Source organism: Glandiceps talaboti, chromosome 9 (assembly GCF_964340395.1).
Source record: "Glandiceps talaboti chromosome 9, keGlaTala1.1, whole genome shotgun sequence".
In the NCBI taxonomy this organism is placed as follows: Eukaryota; Metazoa; Hemichordata; class Enteropneusta; family Spengelidae; genus Glandiceps; species Glandiceps talaboti.
Window position 1 is genome coordinate 16,259,253 of NC_135557.1, and position 26,629 is coordinate 16,285,881.

The 26,629-nt window shown below is 36.2% G+C and overlaps 1 protein-coding gene across 1 annotated transcript; it reads left to right on the forward strand.

The window, feature by feature from the left end:
- Nucleotides 1-26,629, forward strand: LOC144439874 (xanthine dehydrogenase/oxidase-like). Its single transcript, XM_078129108.1, has 27 exons — nucleotides 1-110; nucleotides 1,087-1,144; nucleotides 1,962-2,058; nucleotides 2,515-2,620; nucleotides 4,526-4,714; nucleotides 5,151-5,225; nucleotides 5,870-5,950; nucleotides 6,621-6,762; nucleotides 7,177-7,344; nucleotides 7,773-7,846; nucleotides 8,073-8,169; nucleotides 8,917-9,026; nucleotides 9,698-9,891; nucleotides 10,309-10,546; nucleotides 10,951-11,068; nucleotides 11,463-11,514; nucleotides 12,040-12,139; nucleotides 12,674-12,793; nucleotides 13,113-13,331; nucleotides 20,641-20,786; nucleotides 21,379-21,460; nucleotides 21,829-22,053; nucleotides 23,549-23,623; nucleotides 23,995-24,047; nucleotides 24,846-25,017; nucleotides 25,413-25,604; nucleotides 25,895-26,629. The coding sequence occupies exons 1-27, from the start codon at nucleotides 57-59 to the stop codon at nucleotides 26,066-26,068; spliced, it is 3,411 nt and encodes a 1,136-aa protein (XP_077985234.1). The 5' UTR covers nucleotides 1-56; the 3' UTR covers nucleotides 26,069-26,629.

Sequence of the window (26,629 nt, forward strand, 5' to 3'; positions counted from 1 at the left end):
TGTCAGTAATCTAGACCCGTGCACCGTCTGCAAGTAGGATTATTCCTCGCCCCACCATGGCAGTCCCTGTTAGCCGGCATGATTTGGTGTTTTACGTCAACGGACGAAAGGTAGGGGCAGTGAATGCATGTCTAATGTATATGGTTAATGACTGACTACATACAGTATGTATACAATACACACCGGTGGAAAGATAAACAACAAGGCCATTTAACATGTGTTGATATATATATGTATTACTACCGGTTAATGGTTCAACAGCTACAGCTGGGTGATACAATAGCTGTGGATGTATACGTACATATACGCTGCCAGGTCTGGGTAATACTAGTATTACAACCGTGAGGCGATATATATTATACGTACATGTGCATGGCTGTAAACCTGGTACTACACTATCAACAGCTCTTAGCATTGAAAACATGGCATGGTTGAATATTTGATAGTACTGTACTAGTATATCGCGTGTTCCCTTCTCGTGTTTAGTTTGATTCCGGGGGGGGGGGGGGTTACCGGTGGCATTATTTCGGGGCATAGTAGCTCTGGATTTATACGCTACGGGGTTTCGACACGTCTTCTCGAGATCTAGAAGACGTGTCGAAACGTACCCCGTAGCGTATAAATCCAGAGCTAGAGGCATAGTAGCATCACTAACGATGTGACATTTAGTGATTATTACTGTCACATAAAACCTGGGTCTAAAGTACAAAGGAACATTTCGAATGTTTGCGTTTAGACTAGTCATTTTGATATGAAATAGGTTACAGTATGCGTATGGACCGTGGACGTGTAGTGACGTCACTGAATGACGATAGCTGTAGTGTTACGCAAGACATGGTTGATAATTGTTCCAAAGAAACCCTTTTTGTGTTTGTAATATATGAATATGTCCGACACAGAAACCCGCTATATCCCCTATTTACATAATATTGCATATGTACACCGATAGGTGAACGTAGTCATACGGAGTCCATCATCGCGATTGTGAACGAGCCACGTTGTTGTAGACGGAAACATCAGTCGTTTGGGGGCGCTCTTATCACCCCCCTTCGACAACTTCGAATTATCTCTCGTTTTAATACACAGGTTGTTGAGAAAGCTGCAGATCCGGGAACTAATTTACTGCGATACCTCAGAGACGAATGTATCTTTTTTTTTAAAGTCAAACCCCTTAGTTTTAAGAAAACCCACTCATCCTCACCGTGCAGCCTTTCTGTTTGATACAACGATGCAGAAACCACTAAGAAACTGGATATGCTACACTTTAAGATAACAAGATTGAACGAGTGCAGAGTTTCTTGCTATATTTTGTCTAATTGAAATGAACTACACATGTCACCATGCAGACATCGAATGAACATCGCAAAGGACATTTTACATGGCGCTCTTCATCGGGTGTTCGATACAAAGACATTGGCGCCAAAATGTCTGCATAGAGTTGCAATACATTTTAAATGGTTTATTTCGTTTAGACTAAATGTAGCAAAAAAACGTTATCTTCCTGTTGGAGTGTGGTATATACAATTTCTTGTTGGTTTCTGCGTGGTTGTGTGAAACAGAAAAGCTGCACGGTATTGTGAAATTGACTGTATATTATTAATAGCATTTACAAGTAAGACAAAATCTCTTGTATTAAGCACACTATAATATATTTTATGTCAACACATGGATATGACATGTATTATGTTCATACAGCGACTGCTATCGCTTAGCTTTGATATCAAAGTCATATTATTTTTACAAATACCTGTATATTCCATAGTATTTGTCATTTTAAATGATGTATAGTTTATATGTCTATTGGTTGACTTTTGAACTACTAGTATCTATACTCTCTGTCGTCGTCGTCATTTTCATCATCATCATCATCATCATCATCATCATCATCATCATCATCATCATCATCATCAATCATCATCACGTTCCTAAATATTTAAATTTTCCTTGACCTTTGAACCCAGTACAGTTGACAGGAACAAAGTATGGATGTGGAGAAGGTGGTTGTGGTGCATGTACTGTTATGATATCACAGTATAATCCAAACACAAAACTAATAACGTATCCTTAAATTTGTTGTACAACACTTTCAAAACTATCGACGGACAGACAGACAGACAGACAGACAGACAGACAGACAGACAGACAGACAGACTGACAGAATGATTGCTGATGATGCCAGTCCAACAAGGTTCAGAAGTGAACACAAATCTTTATTAATTAAATTGTGTCAGCGGTGGGATTTGAACCCATGCCATCAAAATGATTAGTGTGCTAAAATGTATGGTTAAAAACAACTGTAAATAGTACTTTAAAATAAATCACATCAAAGGATGTTGTAGTGAGTAACTTACATATCTAGTCTTACTAATTTCTTTTGTTTTATAAATACGCTATGACGCTAACAGTATTCAATAATATAACCTCATTTAATACTCTGTTTACTACGAAAGAATGGGAGTTAAAGTAACAGAAATAACGTGTCAATCAAAGATGTTTTGTCTCCTTATATATGAGTCATGAATCTGTGTATGCATGTCTTGTACCACTATGTGCTGTACATGGAATTGCTGTAACAACAGTTGAAGGTATCGGGAACGCCAACAAGTTACACCCAGTTCAGGTGAGTTGATACGGGTGTGTCCTCGCGTGTTGTATCAGTTTCAGACGAGGTCACGTCGTATCCAATTCAAGTGCAGTCAAGTTACACACTGGTCAGATGAGGTCACGTGACGTGTTGCTTCCAATTCAGGTGACGTCACGTGTGGCATCCACTTCATGTGCGGTCTGAATTTACAGCCAGGTCAGATGAGGTCACCTGTTGCACCCAGTTCAAGTGACTAAACATGTTGCCGCATCCACTTCAAGTGAGTTTAGAAACACCCAGATCTAGTGAGGCCATGTGTTACACTCAGTTCAAACGAGGTCGCAATTTACACCTATATTTGTCTAGACACACCTGTGACCAATTTCACGATTGATCATACCTTGAAGGGCATTAAATAGATAATATACCTATCCCAGTATTGAACATACGTTCTCGCAAACCAATGTTTAATGTTTCTGCTGAAGCTGCGGGGGGGGGGGGGGTCGTCTGTTAAACGCCGCCGTTAAAGGGGCCAGGGTTTTACGACGATCTGATTTTACGACAATGTAGTGGCCAATCAGACAATAACAAAATACGAGGTCATTTATTTAGCTTCCATGAAATAATTATATATTATATTGGTGAAATATATGTAGCATCGAATCGAAATATTGAAATTATTACTGACAGTGGACGGACATGTGGTAACTTTACAAACTGCTAAAACACCAAGTGTTGTGACAAACATCGAGCTTGATACTACGATGAACATTTAGGTATAGGCAAACCATACACCCTATGGGTAAACTAAGATAGACACAAACTAAAACTATTGTTGATATAAGCTATAGGCAAACCATACACCCTATGGGTAAACTAAGATAGACACAAACTAAAACTATTGTTGATATAAGCTATAGGCAAACCACACACCCTATGGGTAAACTAAGATAGACACAAACTAAAACTATTGTTGATATAAGCTATAGGCAAACCATACACCCTATGGGTAACCTAAGATAGACACAAACTAAAACTATTGTTGCAAGATGTTGATATAAGCTGTAGGCAAACCATGCAGCCTATGGGTAACCTAAGATAGACACAAACTAAAACTATTGCTGCAAGATGTTGATATAAGCTGTAGGCAAACCATACAGCCTATGGGTAACCTAAGATAGACACAAACTAAAACTATTGTTGCAAGATGTTGATATAAGCTGTAGGCAAACCATGCAGCCTATGGGTAACCTAAGATAGACACAAACTAAAACTATTGTTGCAACATGTTGATATAACCTATAGGCAAACCATACACCCTATGGGTAACCTAAGATAGACACAAACTAACACTATTGTTGATATAAGCCATAGGCAAACCATACACCCTATGAGTAACCTAAGATAGACACAAACTAAAACTATTGTTGATATAAGCTATAGGCAAACCATACACCCTATTGACAAACTAAGATAGACACAAACTAAAACTATTGTTGCAACATGTTGATATAAGCTATAGGCAAACCATGCAGCCTATGGGTAAACTAAGATAGACACAAACTAAAACTATTGTTGCAACATGTTGATATAAGCCATAGGCAAACCATACACCCTATGGGTAACCTAAGATAGACACAAACTAAAACTATTGCTGCAACATGTTGATATAAGCTCGCTTTCAATGGATGTTGATGTAATTATACTCACAGTAGGGTGGTTTTTCTGAATATAAAGAACTTCCTCAAGTGGCCACTCTTAATCTTCATTACAGGATGATTCTATCCACATAACGAATACAAGTGATAATACCCAATCTTGTAATCTACCTCTTACGACAACAAAACGTTTTAGTTTATTTCCATCTTATTTTGTCTATAGCATGGTTTCCATAATTTATTTGGTTGGCTGAATTTCGAATTCCTATTTTCATACTTCCAGGAACGTTTAGCCAAGGCACATGGATCACAATGTGGATTCTGTTCTCCTGGTATGGTGATGTCTATGTACTCGTTGCTACGCAACAATCCTCAACCAACTGCCATGGATATAGAAGATGCCTTGGAAGGCAATCTGTGTCGATGTACAGGATATCGACCGATTCTTGAAGGATTCCAAACATTCGCTAAGGTATAAATGAATATTAAACCGTGGATACACATGCATACAAAGATACACTAGCACAAAGATACACACACACATACACACGTACGCACAAACACGCACACAGACAGACAGACAGACAGACAGACAGGCATGCGCGCACGCACGCACGCACACACACACACACACACACACACACACGAAAGCTGGATGGTCTCAAGTCTTAGTATTTATATTGATGAATTAAAGAGAAAACAAAAATTACAGTACTGTAACAGTTTCTGTCGCAAATCTGATTCGAAATTCTGTCAGGAAACACCGGAAAATATCCACAGTCTGAAGCCTGAGACTGAACACGTATGTGGGAAATGAAAGCTTTGATGAAATTCTAACAGATGTTTTGGTATACCTGTGAACTATTTGTTTGTATGGTATGTTTTATGATTTTCTTATTTTACTTTAGGAAGGATGCTGTGGTGGCAATTGTGGACAGAGGGCGTGTGCCAATCAAGGTGAAGACAATGGTGGCGATGACGATGTAAGTAATAATAAAAAGTTATTGTATCTGTTACTTAGTGGTCAATATTATATGTAGGTAGTGTAGTGACAAGTTTAAATCTTGAGCAAAAGCTCTGTTTTGAATCCGTCACCATGTTAAAACTGTACTAGTTGTAACAGGAGTATCATTTTTCGATCAGAGAACCACAATATATTCACTGAAAATTATTAAAATACCAAGAATTAGACCATGTACATGTTAATCAGTGGTCGACAGTATCCATAATTACTTCAGAAACAAGTCGAAATCATGATCGCCCTTGAGGGCGCTAAATTTTGGCAGCAGACCCTAATTATTAATTTGATTTTATCAATCATGTATACATCTACATTTTATTTAGTACAAAAAAATGTTTACTAACAGGTGTTGCAATACTTTTCAAGGTGTTCTTCATTACGAGTACGTTATTGTGCCAAACAAAACATTTTCAAAAACGCATTCCACTTGCCGGTCGTGCACCTCTGCAAGCAACATCGATTATGATGATGTATTCAATGACTGTAATTTGCTAGTCGCCTACTAACCCTACTTGTTTTCGTGTAGCTGCTTGTTATTATAGAGCGCCATCAACACCGTCTTTCAGTCTACCTTTGTTTTATTATATTTCTTTTTTACCTCACCAGGTTTCAACGAAACTATTTGATCCCAAGGAATTTATTCCATATGATCCTTCTCAAGAACCGATCTTTCCTCCTGAATTGATGGTTAGTTATTTATTGTCATGTCAACTTTTTTGATAAATGATATTGACTAATAATAACCATGTCTACTATGTATACTTTCTCTTGGTTACTTTAACAAATATATCAATACTGGCCGATATCTCAAACATCAACTAATGTTCTCTTAGACTACTATCTCCTCGCAATGAGGATTGAAACAAGGATGATATGACGTCACTTTCCCGTGATCCTTTGCGGTGAACTGGCAGAATCAATTCAGCTCAACATATCTATCTAGTTCAACTTTAAAGTAAAAAAGTTTGAATACATTTTACTCGAAAAATAAATCGCCTACTTATTGAATAAAATCACATAGTTAAATGATTAAAAAGCATAGATGTGTTTGGATGGATTTCCTCTTTAACTAATTTATCATTTAAATTCATTGTAATTTAAGTTAATGTGCAAGACGCATTGTATGTTGATGGTTGTACGGATGAGTAACTTCAATTTCTATCTTTTAAGATCCTTTTGAGAAGATAGTTTTTAGAGCATTTCCGAAACTCATTCCTTTCGTCCTTCTAAAATTGTCTATATCACTTTAGCTGATATCATTCTCAGACTTCTGGTACAAATACTAAGGTCCTAATTGTTGTTGGTTTGGCAGTATTTTGCACTGAATACTAACCCTTGTTTTAACCCTGTCTTTAAGCTGAACGAGAAGTATCACCGTACCACTGTAAGATTTTCAAATAATGGCTCAGTGTGGGTGAGGCCGACCACCCTTGAAGAACTCCTTGAATTCAAGGCTGAAAACCCCGAAGCAAAGCTCGTATCGGGCAATTTGGATCTCGGTAAGGGAATAATATATTACTGATGTACAAATAATTTGACTATAATGTCTCTTTTTTTAAATCTCTCATCTGCCCAACAGACGAGGGTTTTATTCAATGTGTAGTCTGGTATTCTACCGCCATGGTGCAGGTTTCATCTGGCATACATTATCGCATGTGTACTGGCTTCTATTTTGTGTTTTTGAATATAAGAAGCAAACTATAGATATATATGTTGATAATAATATATTTAGCTCTGTGGCTGTTGTCACGATGGTGGTAATATCTTTATCAAACACCGATATTTACAAATATTTGATTTATTCGGGCAGTTGACGTCTGCTGTGATGTTAAAATCTGTGCAGCACCTGACTGTTGGTAATAAATAAAAGCGTGCATCCTCAACTCAACATTTTGGCTGTGGTTTTCTTTTAGGTTTGCAATCGATGATCAACAGAAGAACAGAAGCAATGCTGATATCTGTAACACATATACCAGAGCTTAACGAAATTCAGATTTTGGAAGACGGTGTAAAGTTTGGATCATCTGTTACCATGGAAATGATAAAACGTGTTTATTCATCGAAACTTACAGAGATGACAGGTAAATTGTCACTTTTCCAATACAGTAGTATATACTATTCCCGAGTAGAATGGTTTAAAGGAAAAGTCCAGCCGGGCTTACTTATCTCTTTAGTAGTACACTTGTATTTATTACTGCTTCCCAGGACGTTTTCCCATAAACCCTTGCAGGAATTTCCCCAAATAGCTAAACACACGTCAAGTGCAGTAGGATTCTGTAGACGTATAAATTAAGTCACAAAGAATTATGCCATGCACGAGCCAAGATATTTCATCTTTGATGAACAAAAAACATTCTACGTCGGATCATGACCAATTCTTACCAACTGGGGTATTAGTTGATCCTCCTGATAAAATGGAGCAGTTTTGATTAGATTTTGGTCGGTCTACACAACGTTGTTTTTTCGTGATTTTAATTGTAAATGATTTATTACAATTTCAATTTTTCAGCTTATCGACTCCGACTGTTTGCTTCCTTCGTCAACATGTTGACACATTTTGGCCAGCAGACGATAAACAAAGCGGTACGTAAAGGTTCTATGTTATCCTTATAGCAAGCTACAGCTATCAAAATTTCCATGAAAATGTCCCTAGATTTCTAATGTTGGTCATTTTATTTACAGATGTGATAGGAGCCACTGAGATAATTAAAGAAATGTACCTCAAAGTTTTCATACTCCTTAAATTAGATGTATGGGATAAATTTATACTATACTATGTTTATACTATGTTTATTGTTGACTCATGTAGGGCATAGGAAGTCACATAATGGCTGCCAGTCATCTGTCCGATTTAATTCCAATTTTGGTAGCAGCTGGCTGTACTGTTTCCATGGTTAATCCAAACGGTAAGTAGTTCTTTTTGTTATAAATTCTGATCGCACAAACATGTCAAGAATCATACCTACCTGTACACTGTATCTTAAAGGCCCACTTCTTGTTATGATTAAAATCTAGGTTTGAAAAAAAACCGGATGTTTGGCAGAGTTATAGAAAAAGAATTGGACAGAACAAAAGAATGGTCACGTGTAATCCCTATTAAGATTAAACAAGTGTGATGACCTGGGACTCATACATAACCCTTTAAAGGGGATCACCATTGCAGAAGTAAAGGTCATTTCCGTTAAATTCCGGTTCTGGGTTGAACTCCCGGTTCAATTCATTTCCATCACATATATTTATGGGCGATTGCCGTGAAATTCAAAGATGCAACTTGTTCCTCTTTCATTATTCAGTGTAGGCCCATGGACACGCATTGTCTTATGGGAGTCAGTCCTCACGGTAGGGTAGCAACATACGATTACGTCATCAGTGAGGAGTCATTTACCTTACCACACATGCCATATAATTTACACACTATAGTACAGTATTTTTTTGGCTTCACTATCGCTGCTTCTCGGCTCAAGTCGCCGTCAGAGTCGTCAGTTACTTGTAGTTCATCAGATGCACTGTGCATGCAGCTGACGATATCCCCTGTAATCATTGGATTATAAACAAAATTAACAGTGTCTTAATATTCATAAATCTACCTAAAGATGTATGTATAACTTTACACAAACAATTGGGTAACTTTTGAAAATTTGATTGCTTTTAAGGTGAACACCGCACAATACCTCTGACTGCTGAATTCTTCACTGAGCATTGTATGACGGCTGTCAAATCAGATGAAATTCTATTGTCAGTCTTTTTTCCATTTATGAACGAGGTTAGTGTCAATTTATGTATTTCTTTTATCAAATGGAGAGGAAAATACTGTGAATTCACTTTGTTTAATAACAACTTGGGTGCTGACAGAGATTAAATACGTTAGTTTCATTTAGTACTTTCGGTTATCAGTACGGAGCTGGCAACGATTAGAACATAGGCGGAAGTGACATATGGACCTTGCTAGGCAACTTACGGTTAACCATTTTGTCGACTGTTTCTATTGTTATATTTAATTGTACAAAAATACAAGTTAACAACACATTTGACAGACTAGGTTCCTTACCAAGGTCCCCAAGCCACTTCTGCCAAAGTACCAGATGGATACCAGCTCCGTACGCGTAAGTGAAAGTGAATGAAACCAAGCGAACATCCAATATTTTATTTAAAATGGTGCATTCACAAGCTATCCTTTCCCTTGAGCTGAATAAAAAATACCGGGTTTTGACGTTTCGTTGTTACATTGTTTCTTTTTATTCAAAAATATTAAATGATGTATAAAAGCAAAGATTGGATGCTGTTCCTTTTTACATGACAAGGGTGATACATGTACTAAAAAAACAATTCCCGATTTGAAAATGTCGAGTTATATCATGTTAACTGTATCGTAATATGAGTGCAATGTGAAAGCTAATATACATAAATGAAAGTTCAAATCTTGAATTCATATAGGATGAATATTGCCATGGTTACAAGGTAAACAAGGTGCTACATAGGCGGGCTGACAATGTAGCCGCTTTGAATGCCGGGATGTACGTATCATTCGAAGATGATCACGTGACCGTAAAGAATATGAAGATTTGTTTTGGTGGAATCGGTTCGGCCGTTCTTTGTGCTACAAAAACAACTGAAGAGTTAAGAGGGAGGTACGTTTGAAATGATTAAACCAGAAACAAAACGTTGACTGGTTCAACAAAAATCTTGCCAAAAGAGATTTTTGTTGAGCAAGACGATCAAATAATATAATGTTAATGAATTAAGGATTCACCGTCTTGATTTCAGAAAACTGTTATCTTCCATTTTATTCACACACTATTGTATGGCCAAATAGAATTCTAAAATATTCTATTTTTACTTCTGGTAAGTGGTGGTGGTGGTGGTGGTGCGTGCGTGCGTGTGTGTGTGTGTGTGTGTGTGTGTGTGTGTGTGTGTGTGTGTGTGTGCGTGTCTGTTTCATCTATCAGTACAATAAGTATGGTAAGCTAGAAATGTTAATGCTGCCGTCAGTGGTGTGGTGTATTTGGGAAGGTTATGCTTTTAATAACGCCTTTGTTTGATCACAGACAATGGAACGAAGCCTTTCAAGAAGATGCGTTAAGATTACTCTTAGGAGAGTTACCTTTATCCGGAGATAGTTTAGAATACAGACGTTCACTTGTACAGGGGTTCTTCTTCAAATTCTTCTGGTTTGTATTGAATGAAGTATCATCAAAACATGACATGAATCAGATACCATCAAACTATCAGAGTGTATTCAAACCACAGACAAGACATCCCATGCAGAGTGTTCAGTCTTATCAGGTTAGTCATAATGATTTTAGGCATCAAGTTCAAAGTGACAATCATCATACCTTACAACTATCACCCAAAATGAAATTCTAAATTCAACAATATAAACTAATAGAAGAGAGAGAGAGAGAGAGAGAGAGAGAGAGAGAGAGAGAGAGAGAGAGAGAGAGAGAGAGAGAGAGAGAGAGAGAGAGAGAGAGAGAGAGAGAGAGAGAGAGAGAGAGATGGATGGACGGACAGATGGACGGACGGACAGACAGACAGACAGACAGACAGATAGATAGATAGATATAGACAGAGATACAGTGACAGACAGAAACAGACAGCCAGACAAAGGGAGGGAGGGAAGGGAGAGTGAGATAGAGAGGGTGACGGGGATAGAAATATACTAACATTTTGTTTTATACTATTTCCAGCGAGTAGCAAGTGGCCAATTAGAAACTGATGCTGTTGGTCGTCCTTCAATGCATACAACTAGTATCCAGCAAACCACTGGTGAAGCATTCTACTGTGATGACTTACCGACAGAGAAAGGTACATAATCTCCATGTTACAATCATCGTACCACACATAAGTCAAATTTGAAAGTGTTCAAACAAAAAATATAGGACTTTTACCCAGGTCATTTTTTTTCGCTAACATGACGTGTACTATGTGTACACCGTTCATTATATGGTGCATAAACTATGAGTTAAAGTGATGAAAAATGTCATTACTCATCCAAATGTTCATAAATTATGCTTCAAACAGAGTTATAAGTATTTTATTTTATAATACTTTGTTGAAATTATTCATTGTCATTTCACCAGTGATACGAAATGTATGTGTTGCGGAACTAGTTCGAGACATATTGGAGTGAATGCAATGGTTACTCAATGTGTGGTACAATACAATATGTATTCATGTCATTTTGTTCTTTACACTGTAGGAGAACTACACATAGCATTTGTACTGAGCACCGTTCCTCATGCCAGAATAATGTAAGTACACCTCCATGTAGGCAAAAGAGATATGCAACAACAACAACAACAACAACAACAACAACAACAACATTAACAGTGGCAACAATGACATATTATGGATGTAAAAGTGTGCGTGTTTATATGTGTAATATGCAAATACTTTATTAGTCATCGATTATCTAATAAGTGACAAGAATATGAGTTTAGAATATAAACTCATATTACATCATTGTACATGTGTATGCATACTTTTCACAGCACACGCACAAGTGCACACACACACAGAGACAGACAAACACAGATACTTACAGACAGACAGACAGACAGACAGACAGACAATAAATAAATACATACATACATACATACATACATACATACATACATACATACATACACACATACACACATACATACATACATACATACATACATACATACATACATACATACATACATACATACATACACATACACATACATACACACATATATTGTTTCTTTGTACATTGAATATTATCTCCCATGTTATTATCGTCCGATCAGATCTGTTGATGTATCCAAGGCACTAGAAATGGAAGGAGTAAAATGTTTTATAGATGCCAGTGATATACCAGGGACCAATATTATATTCGCATCAGATAAGGTGTGAGGAAACCCATGTACCTTTTTTGATCAATAATCATTTAATATTAATTTATTAGAAAGTGTTAGAACACCATAATCAATGAGAGATTCGTTCACTAAAGTTCAGTCGTTGTCTAATGCGCATGCCCAGATGAAGTGATTGTTGTTTGCAATCATGATGTGATTACTATGAAAGATGTCACCCATTCCAAATTTCTTACCACCACGTTAAAATTAGATAGTTTTTAGGTGTACGTTAGAACGACACGTGCACGAGAGCGTTATCCTATATGCACACAAGTAATGACGCAGAGAGTTTTTTATACCAAGGAATGTGATGTGTTATAAAACACTTTCTGCCTGGCTCTATTTGGGCACTACTAGTAGACGTGATATTACCCTTCGTGCTGTTATGTAGCATTTATTTCCCCTGGCTGTCAGCCTTCGGAAATAGTTGCTGCATAATAGAGCTCAAGGAAATAGATGTCTACTAAGTGCCCTTTATAATGGATATCATATTTTTAAGTTAAAATAACATATACTTATGTTACAGGTTACTTATATTGGTGAACCAATTGGAGCCGTTCTTGCAGAAACCCGAGTTACTGCAGAACGAGCTGTTTCATTGGTTAAAGTCCACTTTGAAACACTGGAAGCAATACTTAATTTAGAGGTGGGTGAGAATATATCACGTGTCTTAAAGTCCAACATTAATTGGATATTATCTTTGTAATGTGATCACTAATGAAGACTAATGCCGATACACGGCTAGGTAGATTGTTGATTTTCCTTCTAAATGTTAAAATGTTAAAGCCACGTCTTTTCATCTACTTTTCATTTTTAACAACCAGGAGATAGAAAATCAAATATTTAAGGGAATGCCTCGGGAATAAATTTTCCTGAAAATTAAAGTTTAACCCCGCCGAACTTTTCCATATCAAAACTTGTTCTTATTCTAATGAAATGACCTTGAATATATTTCCGCTCTTCAGGAGGCAATTGAAAAAGAATCCTTTGAAGCACAGAAGATAAATTATGAAACTGGTAATGTGGACAAAGTGTTAGAACAGAGTGATCATGTGATGGAAGGTGAAATTACCTTAGGAGCACAGGAACATTTCTACATGGAAACCCAAAGTTGTCTATGTCGACCTCGAGAAAATGATGAAATGGAAATTATTGCATCAACACAGAAAGCGACCGCCTTACAGGTATGGTAGTGTTTTCTGGTACTAATGGTATTACAGATATTTGTAAGTGACCCACAGTCAAATAATGGCTGTTGAGTTTTTTTCCCTTCCTGTCCCTAATGCCATTACACAAAAGGCTCAATCCGGCCATGCTTCCGTACATGTGCAATCCGATATATCTCTGACGTGCAGTATTCAATGCCAGATAAACCATAGACAATGGTGTTGTCTGTGGTTTAAACTTGCAAAAAGATGTCCTATTAGGGGGGAGATGTGCACGCCATTATTGAGAGAGAGAGAGAGAGAGAGAGAGAGAGAGAGAGAGAGAGAGAGAGAGAGAGAGAGAGAGAGAGAGACAGACAGACAGACAGACAGACAGATTGTGTATATGTCCATGAGACAAGTATTGATGAATTTGAAACTCCCCGCTTTTATATCCATTCACCACGTGTACAATCAGCTCAAATATGCAAGCACCTTAATAGAATGTACTGATATGAAAAGAATTATTCATCGTGGGGTCATTGTGTTCTTCGCCGACGACGTCGGATTATTCCACGTGTTCACCATTCGTAAAGGAATCTTCCTCAATTAATTGCATTAACGCCTTACAAGTCATCTCCACTGTTAACAAGTTACCTTGTGATAAAGTCTCTTCTAGTCGCGGTTTCACGTATGGATTCACTGAGGTCGCTAGGAGCTCTGTGAACATGTCGGTGTTAACTATCCCGAGGACATAGTTAACGATACGTATGTCAGGTTCTTCCAACATATGCATACGGATGTATGTATCAAGTTGGCATGTGACTACTTATTCCCAGTAATGAAGGTTATGTGTGTATGAGAATTACCGAAAGATGCAGAAGTGTACATTCCATGTTGTTTACGTTGAGGATTTGAATGTCAGATTTTCTTTGAGTACTAAAAAACTTGGAATGATAGCTAACAATGCAATAGGATTTGATTTAAGATACTATTTTCTTTTGGGTTGGTGGTTGGTGGTTGGGGTTGGGTGGTACATTAAAATGTGTCTCTGCTGTTACTTTCAACCTTTATTCATGACTGACCAAGAGGAAGTTCGTTGCGTAATCGAATGTAAGAGTGCCTTCACGTTGAATAACTAAACTAGATATGTATATATTCATATTGTTCCTTTGAAATATTATAAAAGATATTCTTCAGATACTGAATTTATCATCTTTATTTTATACTACTTTGTCCTTTATTGTTTTATTTTAGAATTTCGATGAAATAACGTAATCAAATGTAACAGCGGAGAACACGTCTAATCATATTGTTCCCTTGAATTTGACATGTAACTCCAACCAAATAGCTATACTAGTAGAACCTTAGACAATGCATACGACATAATGGCGTGAGTGAGAGAATAGACAGTAGTTTTGAATAAAAGTAATTGGGTCTATTCACTCGAACACATAACTTTGTATAGTAACGATTCAATTGATTCTATGATATTGATCAACAATATGTTTATATCAGATGTAAACTGAATGCCTTCAGTAAAGGCAAAACTTGAGATTGCTGTTCCTTCACGCCTTGTCGAAAGAAAAATTCTGCACTACCAGACATGATATTGCATATCCATTAGTTACTACATCAATAAATAAAACGTGGCTTTGGAACTTATTGTTCATATCCTCTTCTGTAAAAGTTGAGTGTATTTTCAACCCGCTGTAACTTTCACTAGAGTCCACCATTTTAGTTCATTATACGACCAGTCATATTTGACCATATCTTTCCACCCGGTGTAAATCTTTAGCAGAGGATGTGTAAATGTGGTGAGTATGAGACGAAGTGACATCTTTAACTTAATTCATCCCCGGTGACCTCTCCTTTGGGGCTGTGAAGTCAAAAGTGTCACTTTGTCTCCTACTACCCCTTGACAGAGATGGTAGTTAGGTGGGTCACAGGTAGGGTAAAGGTTGGGCAAAGGTCAAAGGTGGGTAAACTTGACTTTTCGTATAGTAAACCTCAACTGAATCTCTTCTGTCGTGTCAGTAAAATCAATTTAATACTAGACAATAATTTTTAGAAAAGAAATTGATTTATCGATTAAGTATTATATCTATTGAGATCAGAAGTGCATATTTTTAATCAGCTCACACATCCGTATAACACCAGAGGATGAGTGCATCCCTAAGTGTGCATTCTTAAGATCTAGCCTAATTACTGAAAATCACTAATTATGCAAGTTATCACTAATTACAAGCTATGCGGTATTATCAAACTTTATGACACATGCACTTTGTTATCATTAATGTATGTACTAATTTAAAATTACATTGAATTTAAAGCGTGCTTTCTTAAAATATAGCCTAAATACTGTGAGTCTGTTAAAAACTGAAGTAAAATGTTTAAAAAATAGTTAGTTTATGAGTACTTGTTGGTGATACTTTCAAATCCGAGCATAATCATATTTTAACATTCTGCATGACTTAGAAATGGCATTCTTTAAAATAGAGAACATTGTCATAAAATAAAAATACCAGCAAAAACAAATAAAAGTGAGGGATAACAAATTTATTGTCACACAAATACACGATACAAATACACATATTACATATCATTTGAAGTAAAACTATGTGGTTAAATTCAAAGGATCAGATCTCTTGTGTTAAGTGTTCAATAGATGTAGCCTTTCAGCAATATAAGCTACAAGTAGTGTAAAAGTGGAATTATTACTCATAATATAGTAGAATTTTGTAGTATGATCCATGGTCTGGAATTCTGCATGTAAATTTGATAGTGAACGAAAGAAATTGTCTCTACTTTGTGAATAAAAAGGGCAGTCCATAATAAAGTGTATTTCATTTTCAATGTCTCAACAAAGCTCCACTGACAAGGTTTCCTAAATTTATGACTTGTTTTACCCTCCTAACAGAGCATCATCGTGTCAGTAAATATTAACTAACATCTAAACAAACTATGCTGAATAAAAGTGATAAATATATTGAGTAATTATATGCATATGTCCATGAGACAAGTATTGATGAATTTGAAACTCCCCGGTTTTATATCCATTCACCACGTGTACAATCAGCTCAAATATGCAAGCACCTTAATAGAATGTTCTTATATGAAAAGAATTATTCATCGTCGGGTCATTCTGCAACGGGTAACTTGAATTCTTCGCCGACGTTGTCGTCGTATGCCACGCGTTCACCATTCGTAAAGGAATCTTCCTCAATTACTTGCATCAACGCCTTACAAGCCATCTCCACTGTTAACAGCTTACCCGATGATATTGCCTCTTCTAGTCGGAGTTTCATGTATGGATTTGCTGTGGTCGCTAGGAGCTCTGTAAACATATCGGTGTTAACTATCCCGGGGATGTAGTTAACGATACGTATGTCGGGTTCTTCCAACGCAAGAACTCTGAACAGCATATCTCTGGCCGCTTTTGAAGTACAATTTAAAACGGAGTATGCAACCGGACGTATTGCGCCGTTACTCGAGATATTGAAGACAGAGCGACGGAGATCTTCTCTCTTCTTGAAAACATTGAGAAATTTCGAGGTCACGGAAATAACTGATACTAGGTTAAAATCGAAGTAATTTTGCACCTCCATCGGGTCATCGAAGTCGCCAATTTTCTTCGTATTATCACCCATTGATGCAGCGTTGATGAAAAGTGCGGCATGTTGGAATTTCTGTGAATCCACAGAGTCCAGCAATTTCGATACATTTGATGGAATGGAGGCCATATCACCAAGGTCGCAAGCCACCACCGTGATCTCAATCTCAGTACCACGCTTCAAAGTTACAAGTCGTTTCGTTTCTTCTAGTCTTTCTTCTGAACGACCCGTTAAAACGAGTTTGGAATTCTTCCCCATTCTCTCTGCAATTTCAAGAGCGATTCCACGTCCTATACCTCTACTGGCACCAGTTATAAGACAAAACGTCGGCACCGCAAATACAGACACTATTTTTTCAGCCATGATTGTGTGATCTACTCGACTCTAGGTGTAGCTGCATCCTTTTATCCTGGTTGTCACAAATGTTCCATTATGCACCAAATACAAATTTGAGTGTGAATCGTTAAAATGCCTGCATATCCATACAAAAGAATACAATTAATAAGATCTGCTACTGGATAGTGTCACGATTGTAATTTCGCCATTATGCAAATACAAATTTCAATATAATTCGTTAAAATACCTGTATCTATACAATATACAAACAATACAGAGTTCTGCCATTGATAGTAGATACAATTATTACAATAGACAAGGTAGCATTATCCCGTGTCACCATATATGGGTTATTGACGACATCTCTATACACCATTCAGTATTTACAAGGGGGAGGGCTGGAGGAAATCACACATGGTCTGTCAATAAAATCATGACCTTCCCCCATTATCCATTCGTAAAAGTGACCCTCCCCTTTGTCCCATTTTGTAAAACATGACCCTCCCCATGACATTTGCATATACTGAACTTTAATCAATATTCCCTTTATATGTATACATACAAATTAAATGATTTTGCAATATTTGTACATATACTGCCATTTCAGGAGTTATATAGAAACGACTGTGATCAGAACGAAAAAAAGTCTACTTCTCACTATCAAACTGACAAACATTGATACAAAAACAACACCGGGCCCCTCTGATGTAGGTTCATGTACATACATGTACTTGTCTGTGGTTCACGCGACTTTTATCAGTTTGTCTGTGTCGGTTAAAGTTTGACATTCGAGTGTATGCTTATATAATGCAACGTAATAGTCTATCTGGTCCTAAAAATATACTTTCAGTGTATAGATTATATGTTGAGTTTTGGGCGATAAATCGCCAACACACATGACAATACAACACAACATATACACGGCATTGAAGTCTGCAATGAATACTGACAACAGATGTGATCGTGGAGTTTGTATTTGAGCAACCCCGCTTGTGTACGGTCCTTTTCGAAATCTCTTGAACGGATTTTGAAATCTAAACGACAGAAGTCATTTGAGTAAAAGAAACAGATCAATGCCACTCTAATAGAAAGGCAACCGTGCACGTGTCTTCTGTCGACTGTTGGTTCTGACAGGATACTAGTCCTGCTTGCAGGTGTACGCGTTTCACTCAACACCGTGACGAAGAAGAAAGGGTCGACTTACTCCGTATGCAAGCAGGACTAACAGCCTAAACAGGATAATTGTGCATCACCGAAATGGGTGCTAAATCTTTTCGTTTGACCATATCATTTTATGTAAGGAGGTCTATGTAATGAACTGTCAATTTAATTAATGTTTAGCTTTTTACAATTATTAATACAATTTTGATGATGATTTACAATTTATACTGACTTTGATATTGAACCAAGGCTATTCGGACATCAAATATGATTTTCTCACTGGTACTCCACACTTTATCATGTATGTACCTTAAACCAATCGGTGATCTGACACCAAGATGTAGGTCATATTAAATATGCAATCAGCCGACTTTTCTGTAATACGGTAATGATGAAACCTTCAAGTAGCGGGCGTCTATTTCAATATGGAAAAAGCCTAAATGAAGACTTTCGATCGTCAACAAATATTTACAGAATTGAAAGTCTGTGGATGTGACAAAACAACTGATCAGGAGTGTGTTGGTAGTTTTTCAAAGGTAGCGGAGAAAACTACAGGAAAGAGTCTGCGTGGACAACATTTTGCGAAATTGGTGAATTCATAGTCCATTGATGGATGGTCTATGTTAAAGCATATCAACAATAAAATTCGACTTTTAGTGCAAAATTCAAAATTAATCTATGAGCTTACACTCGAATTTTGTGTTACAACATGACTAACTTTCACAGACATAAACAAACTGATAAGAGAGTCGCGTGAAACTAGGGGACCCGGTGTTGATTTTTGTATCAGTGTTTGTCAGTTTGGTAGTGATAATAAGAAGTAGACTTTTTTCGGCACCCTCAAAGACAGTTTTCATTGTACACCACTGATAAAACGACGTTCTGATCACACAGACGTTTCTATATAACTCATGCAATGGTTGTAAAGTAACAAACATTAAAAAAACTGGCTAGTGACCTTTCTCTTATTATCATACACAATCTAGTTTAGTATCTAAAACGTGTTTTCAATGTTGTGCATACTCTGGTCAATTGTAAATGTTCCCTGATATCATTGTCATCATCATCACCTTTACCTTCAGTATTGCCATTATCAGTGTCACTCTAATCTGACTCACTGTTACTACTTGCGTCAGTACATGTATCACTGCCCGTGTTCCCTATGGTATTCAAAACTAAATCATCATCATCAACATCATCATCAGCATCATCATCATCATCATCATCAGCAGCAGCAGCAGCAGCAGCATCACCATCATCACCATCATCGTCATCATCATCATCATCATCATCATCATCATCATCATCATATCATGTGAAAAAGTAATTGAATCGTTATTAAAGGCATTTCATGAGTGCTCATTAATTTCCCACTTTGCAATGGAGTTAAAATGAGATAGTCGTAGTTATCAAGTTAGCATGTGACTACTTATTCCCAGTAATGAAGGTTATTTGTGTATGAGAATTACCAAAAGATGTAGAAGTGTACATTCCATGTTGTTTACGTTGAGGATTTGAATGTCAGAATTTCTTTGAGTACTAAAAAACTTGGAATGATAGCTAACAATGCAATAGGATTTGATTTAAGATACTATTTTCTGATGGGTTGGTGGTTGGGGTTGGGTGGTACATTAAAATGTGTCTCTGCTGTTACTTTCAACCTTTATTCATGACTGACCAAGAGGAAGTTCGTTGCGTAATCGAATGTAAGAGTGCCTTCACGTTGAATAACTAAACTAAATATGTATATATTCATATTGTTCCTTTGAAATATTATAAAAGATAGTCTTCAGATACTGAATTTATCATCTTTATTTTATACTACATTGTCCTTTATTGTTTTATTTTAGAATTTCGATGAAATAACGTAATCAAATGTAACAGCGGAGAACACGTCTATTCATGTTGTTCCTTTGAATTGACATATAACTCCAACCAAATAGCTATACTAGTAGAACCTTAGACAATGCATACGACATAATGGCATGAGTGAGAGAATAGACAGTAGTTTTGAATAAAAGTAATTGGGTCTATTCACTCGAATACATAACTTTGTATAGTAACGATTCAATTGATTCTATGCTATTGATCAACAATATGTTTATATCAGATGTAAACTGAATGCCTTCAGTAAAGGCAAAACTTGAGATTGCTGTTCCTTCACGCCTTGTCGAAAGAAAAATTCTGCACTACCAGACATGATATTGAATATCCATTAGTTACTACATCAATAAATAAAATTGAATATGTACACAGAAGAACACACTGAGGACCATTATGGTCAACGTTTAACTCAAATAGGAAACGTCAGAAGATGCTGGGAGGAATGTCTTGAAAAAAGTAATTACTTTGTTAACAGGAAAAAATGTGATCATTTTAACAAGTAAGTATTTTTTTTACCACATTAGTAATTATTGACAAAGTAACATACTGATGAATTAGTAAATGTGGAGGTTAATAATTAAGAGTAGATCCGACCATATTACTATAGTATGACGTCAAAGTATAGTAATATGAAATGTATGGATTTCATATTACTATACTTTGACGTCACACCCTGGGAATATGAGGGTCTATGTATATAACAAGTATACCTATTACATGTATTTTTGTGTCTGGTGACTAAACACTGTGCGTCAAGGCGAGATCACTTTATATAAGCTCTTATCAATTGGATGATGCCAAAGTCACAACAGGATAATTTGTTTATAAATTTGTAAATCATGTCCATTTCTGCTTGGAAACAAAGTTTTGGTTGGTTGTGTGTTCTTAGTTACTGCCAATTTTTCATAGCGTTGGACCCCTAGAATGAATGTGTGAATCAGACAACTGGTGTGCTTTGATTCCTACAAGTAAAACAGATGACAGGATTTTCTTGTCTTGTTGAAGACCACACATGATTGACATCTGATGTTTGACAGTCAGTTCCATAGATCAGATCTACACTTTAATGGATTTATCTCAACTCTTTCTAGAGAGAACCGTTGGAAAAAGCGAGGGATAGCGATAATTCCTACGAAACGGAAAGTTGGTATGACAGGGGCAGTACCTAGTCAGGTACATTTAATAATATTATTCTCATGCAGGCAGGTTCTGTTCATGTTTGGGAGAAATAACTTAAAATGTGAACCATCCTTTCATCAAACACACATATCCATATAAGCTCTTTGCGATTCCATCCTTATAAGCTCTTTGTATTGGCCAAGACTAAGCATTGGGGTATTTATTATGTTATCACAAAGGCTTTCCCATAAACCATTGCAAGAAATCTCCAAAATGTTTGAACACGTGTCAAGTGCAGTATGGCTTCTTTACAATAAATTTGATTAAGTTTTTGAAGTGTTATCACCCAAAATGATAACAATAAGAAATATAAGTCACTATTGCATAATGATCAATCTGACTCGACTCTACCTTCCTTCTAGGCTGGTGCATTGGTGCATATCTATATGGATGGAAGTGTACTGATATCACATGGTGGTATAGAGATGGGTCAGGGTCTATACACTAAAACTATACAAGTTGCCAGTAGAGTTCTTGGCATTTCAGTGGACCAGATTTATATTAATGACACTTCAACTGATAAAGTACCAAATACTCTATGTACAGGAGGGACCAGTGGATCAGACTTGTATTGCCATGCCGTCAGAGTAAGTTCCATATAGACTACATGTGTGAAAGTGTAGTTGGCATCCTCCACACCCTAGATTGCGCACTTACCACGAAAGTGAGTATCAATCTGCTAAGACAGTGCTCTATACCGCAGTGGCAGAGCGTAATAGTTTATATATATATATATATATATATATATATATATATATATATATATATATATATATATATATATATATATATATATATATATATATATATATATATATATATATATATATATTCCACTATGTAATATCAGACTCGTCTTCTTTCATTTTTATGTATATATATATATATATATATATATATATATATATAACTCGGTGAGTATCAATCTGCTAAGACAGTGCTCTATACCGCAGTGGCAGAGCGTAATAGTTTTGCTATATATATATATATATATATATATATATATATATATATATATATATATATATATATATATATATATATATAGCAAACTATATATATATATATATATATATATATATATATATATATATATATATATATATATATATATATATATATATATATATATATATATATATATATATATGTAATTGACTGGGTGTTGATAAAACCACATAAAAGTGCTCAATACGGTTAGTAGAGCGAATTATATACAGGTTTTGAAAATTTGAATAAAATTACATGGTATTGACCCAACAGAACTGTTTCGTGAGGTGCGTATTCCTCACTCATCAGGGGTAGAATGGAATATAGTATCTGCGTTTCCTTACCGTTAAATTCTATTATTCTAATGTTCCTAACAGGGAATATCTACCTAGTAACATAGCGTATTAGCATAGTTAATTGTTCTGCAATAATGATTTATGTCTATGCCTACACGACGACACAAGTTCATTCCGTTATATATATATATATATATATATATATATATATATATATATATATATATATATATATATATATATATATATATATATATATATATATATATATATATATATATATATCGATACATTGTACCACACTGTAGGAAATATCAATACATTGTACCACACTGTAAACGCACATGATACACTGTGTCACACTGAACACACATCACTACATTGTATAACACTATGGGCACACACCAAAGCGTAACATTCAGCAAATGTTGATCCATTATATTCACTGAACACATCGACACACTATCACACTGAACATATATTGATACATTGCATCACACCGAACGTATTGATACACAATTACACTGTGAAGAACATTCATCAATATCAGATCAAACACACATTTTCACAGTAATAAAATGTTTCAATTTAGATGAGTCTGTGCTACCAATATCTAGTCTGTAATATGCTTATGTTAAAAATTTCATTGTGGAATACTCAAAAAAGAAATGAGTGTGTTGTAACTGTCTACATGTACTTCCCTATTGAACTAAGAGAGAAGGGAGTTAGCTTTGCTCCATACTTCCACTAACATGGAAACTAACTATGATGTTAAACGTTTATCGTACAACCATAGATAGCCTGTGAAACAATCAAACAGAGACTTGAACCAGTGATGTTTGAAAATCCAAAGGAAAGTTGGGAAGATTGGGTAAGTGAAAATATACAACGTTGATTTTGTTAAATGACCTTCTTTCCAAACTAAACTGTATGAGATCTAGTTTAGTCATAATATTTTCCTCATTTCTTTTTTTAGAATGTAAATATTCTGATATAAATTGGATCATATTCAGCTGTATTTCATTTCGCTTAAACATCTTTCACTTTGTTAATCTAAGTTATGTCGACGGTCGCAAATCAATCAAACATTAGTTGATACTTGGTAATCTTAAGTTTCATTATCAAATATATTATGCATGTTTCTTTATCGCTAGTCCATCGTATACAGGAGTGTATTACACGGGTTGAATAATATGTACTCCTTTTGTCAATGTTCACAAGTTGTATCTATCTAATTTTCAGGTCAAGGCAGCCTTTGCCAGTCGAATAAATCTTTCTGCAAATGGATTTTACAAGTGAGTGCATATTCAGTACTGATAATGCATAAATTAGCATAATAAATGTCATAGTATTTGATAAAGGAATAGGGATAATGAAACAATGTGAAGAACAATTTAGAACAACGTCACACAAAGACATCTGAAAATAATATCATTTTCTAATTTCCCCTCTAACCCCCCACCCCACCCCCTCCTCAAACCATAACCAAGTATATGAAAAAAAAAACCATAATTATCTAGGTTAGAAATTTGGTTCAGAACACAAAATAGTCTAGCTGCTAGACTCGGTATTTCTTTCCTTAGGTGACCGAAGGTGCATATCGAGGGCGTTTATGCTGTAAGTAGTAGCTGTAAGTAAGAGGAGCGCTGTTCAGTTTGAATATACCAAACAACGCAGGTTTTTCCCTGGGTACTCCGGTATCCTCCTGCATTAACACTGAACATTAACATGAGGGTTGGCCCCCTCTCGACTCCTTGGGGATATAAGTGTTTATATACTTATACTTAAAGAGCTATCCAGTATAAATTAAAAAAAAATTAATTTAATACAAGACTAAGCAAATGAATGAATCTATCCGATCCGTATGGATCTACTGATAAGATAGCAATTCCACAAGAATTGGTTTATTGGCTTTTATCATCGAAGATAAGAAAGATGACTACATCCATAATTGCCTCACAAATTGTAAGAAATAAACAGAAAATAAATTTAGGTCCTGACACAAGGATATATAACATATGTTTAAAGTAAGTCTATCAATTACACCCAATGAATCATTCCTGGGTTGTAATAATTGTATTTCTTTATCCAAGGCTTCCAGGAGACCCACACGAACTCAAGAAGACAATGGGATACTACTTTGCATATGGTTGCGCATGCTCAGAGGTGGAAGTAGATTGTTTGACGGGAGATTTTGAAGTTTTGAGGACGAATATTGTGATGGATTGTGGCGATAGTTTAAGCCCTGGTATCGACATAGGACAGGCAAGCAATTTCTTATCATAAACGTCCCCAATAGGAATTAAAGTTCAATTATGAAAAGCAGTTTGCCCAGTATATTTCCAATGCAGCAAAAATTCTCCTACAGGCCGGAGGTGGTGTAGCATAGCCGTAAAGTGGTCAGTATTTCACACTGATGAGGGGATGTACGTAAGGTAGCATTACCGTAAAGAGGACAGCTGTTTACGGTGACGAGGAGTCATGCATGGGGAAGCCTTGACGTAAAGTGGGCAGCTGTTTACAACAATGTTCTTTGACTATAATACCATAGTTATGTATAACAAATACACAACGATAATAAATTTTAATTGGCTAATTAAAATGTTGATACCTGTAACCATTAATTTAACTTTCATTTGATACTGTTAATTCTGTATTAGATTGAGGGAGGGTTTATGCAGGGATATGGATACTTCACCATGGAGGAAGAACGCAGATCTCCTAAGAATGGAGAACTATTGACTCTAGGACCAGGACTATACAAAATACCTAGTGTGAAAGATATACCACAGGAATTTAATGTTCATCTGTTGAAGGGATGTCCTAATAACTTTGGTATTTACTCATCAAAGGTATGAAGTTGAATATTCGTATTAATTAGACAGACTGGAGAGAGAGAGAGAGAGAGAGAGAGAGAGAGAGAGAGAGAGAGAGAGAGAGAGAGAGAGAGAGAGAGAGAGAGAGAGAGAGAGAGAGAGAAGGGGAGAGAGAGAGAGAAGGGGGGGAGAGAGAGAGGGGGAGGGAGGGGAGAGAGGAACAGAGAGGCAGACACATTTGTCTATCTCCTGTCAGTTATAGATAGACACATTGATATTATGAAGAACTGATAGGAGGAATCCATGCCATGTACAATTTGTTTCAGAATACTGGAGAGCCGCCTGTTTTCTTAGGAAGTGCAGTATATTTTGCTATCAAGGACGCCCTCTATGCAGCTCGAGCCGATGTTGATATCCATGGTATATTCAGATTAGATCCCCCTGCAACCGTTGAAAAGATTCGTATGGCATGTATTGACCAGTTTACGAAGGGTACATAATATTATTAATGACTGGTGGAAAAACACTGCTACCATCAAGAAAACTCGTAGTGAATTTTGAATCCGTGAATATGAGCTGAGAAATCAGAAATCATAGCATGAATACTATTAAGCTTATACAGTACAAAGATTGTTTCCATTTGACGATATTTTACAATTTTACGGTTTCGTAGAATATCAATAAAAGGAATAAAACCGTATAAATTAACAACTACAATTTTCTTGATCGAGAAATTCATTATAACACAGCGATAGACTCTGTTACGTACCATGTCAATCTGATTAATTCGATGTAGAGTACACTTCACGCTCTCCTTTTGGCTTTTACATTTACTGTCGTTGTGGGCGCTCGCGCTCGTTACACATACATCTGACACAAATAAAGTCGAGGATGAATCATAAAATGTGTGTACCAAATGTTGCGGAATTTGAAGTGTGTATTCTTTAGATATATGCAAATTACTCATTACAATTATACAATTTAATCTGGGAAAAATTTGTTTTGGAGAGCAATTTTGTGATCTGAGCAGAGTAGGTATCAGTTACGATAACAGTAACTAT

Coding starts and splice junctions, on each gene's coding strand:
- LOC144439874 (XM_078129108.1), top strand. CDS start 57: ATGGCAGTCCCTGTTAGCCGGCATGATTTGGTGTTTTACGTCAACGGA. Junction 5,226..5,869: donor ACAATGGTGGCGATGACGAT/GTAAGTAATAAT, acceptor TTACCTCACCAG/GTTTCAACGAAACTATTTGA. Junction 8,170..8,916: donor TTCCATGGTTAATCCAAACG/GTAAGTAGTTCT, acceptor ATTGCTTTTAAG/GTGAACACCGCACAATACCT.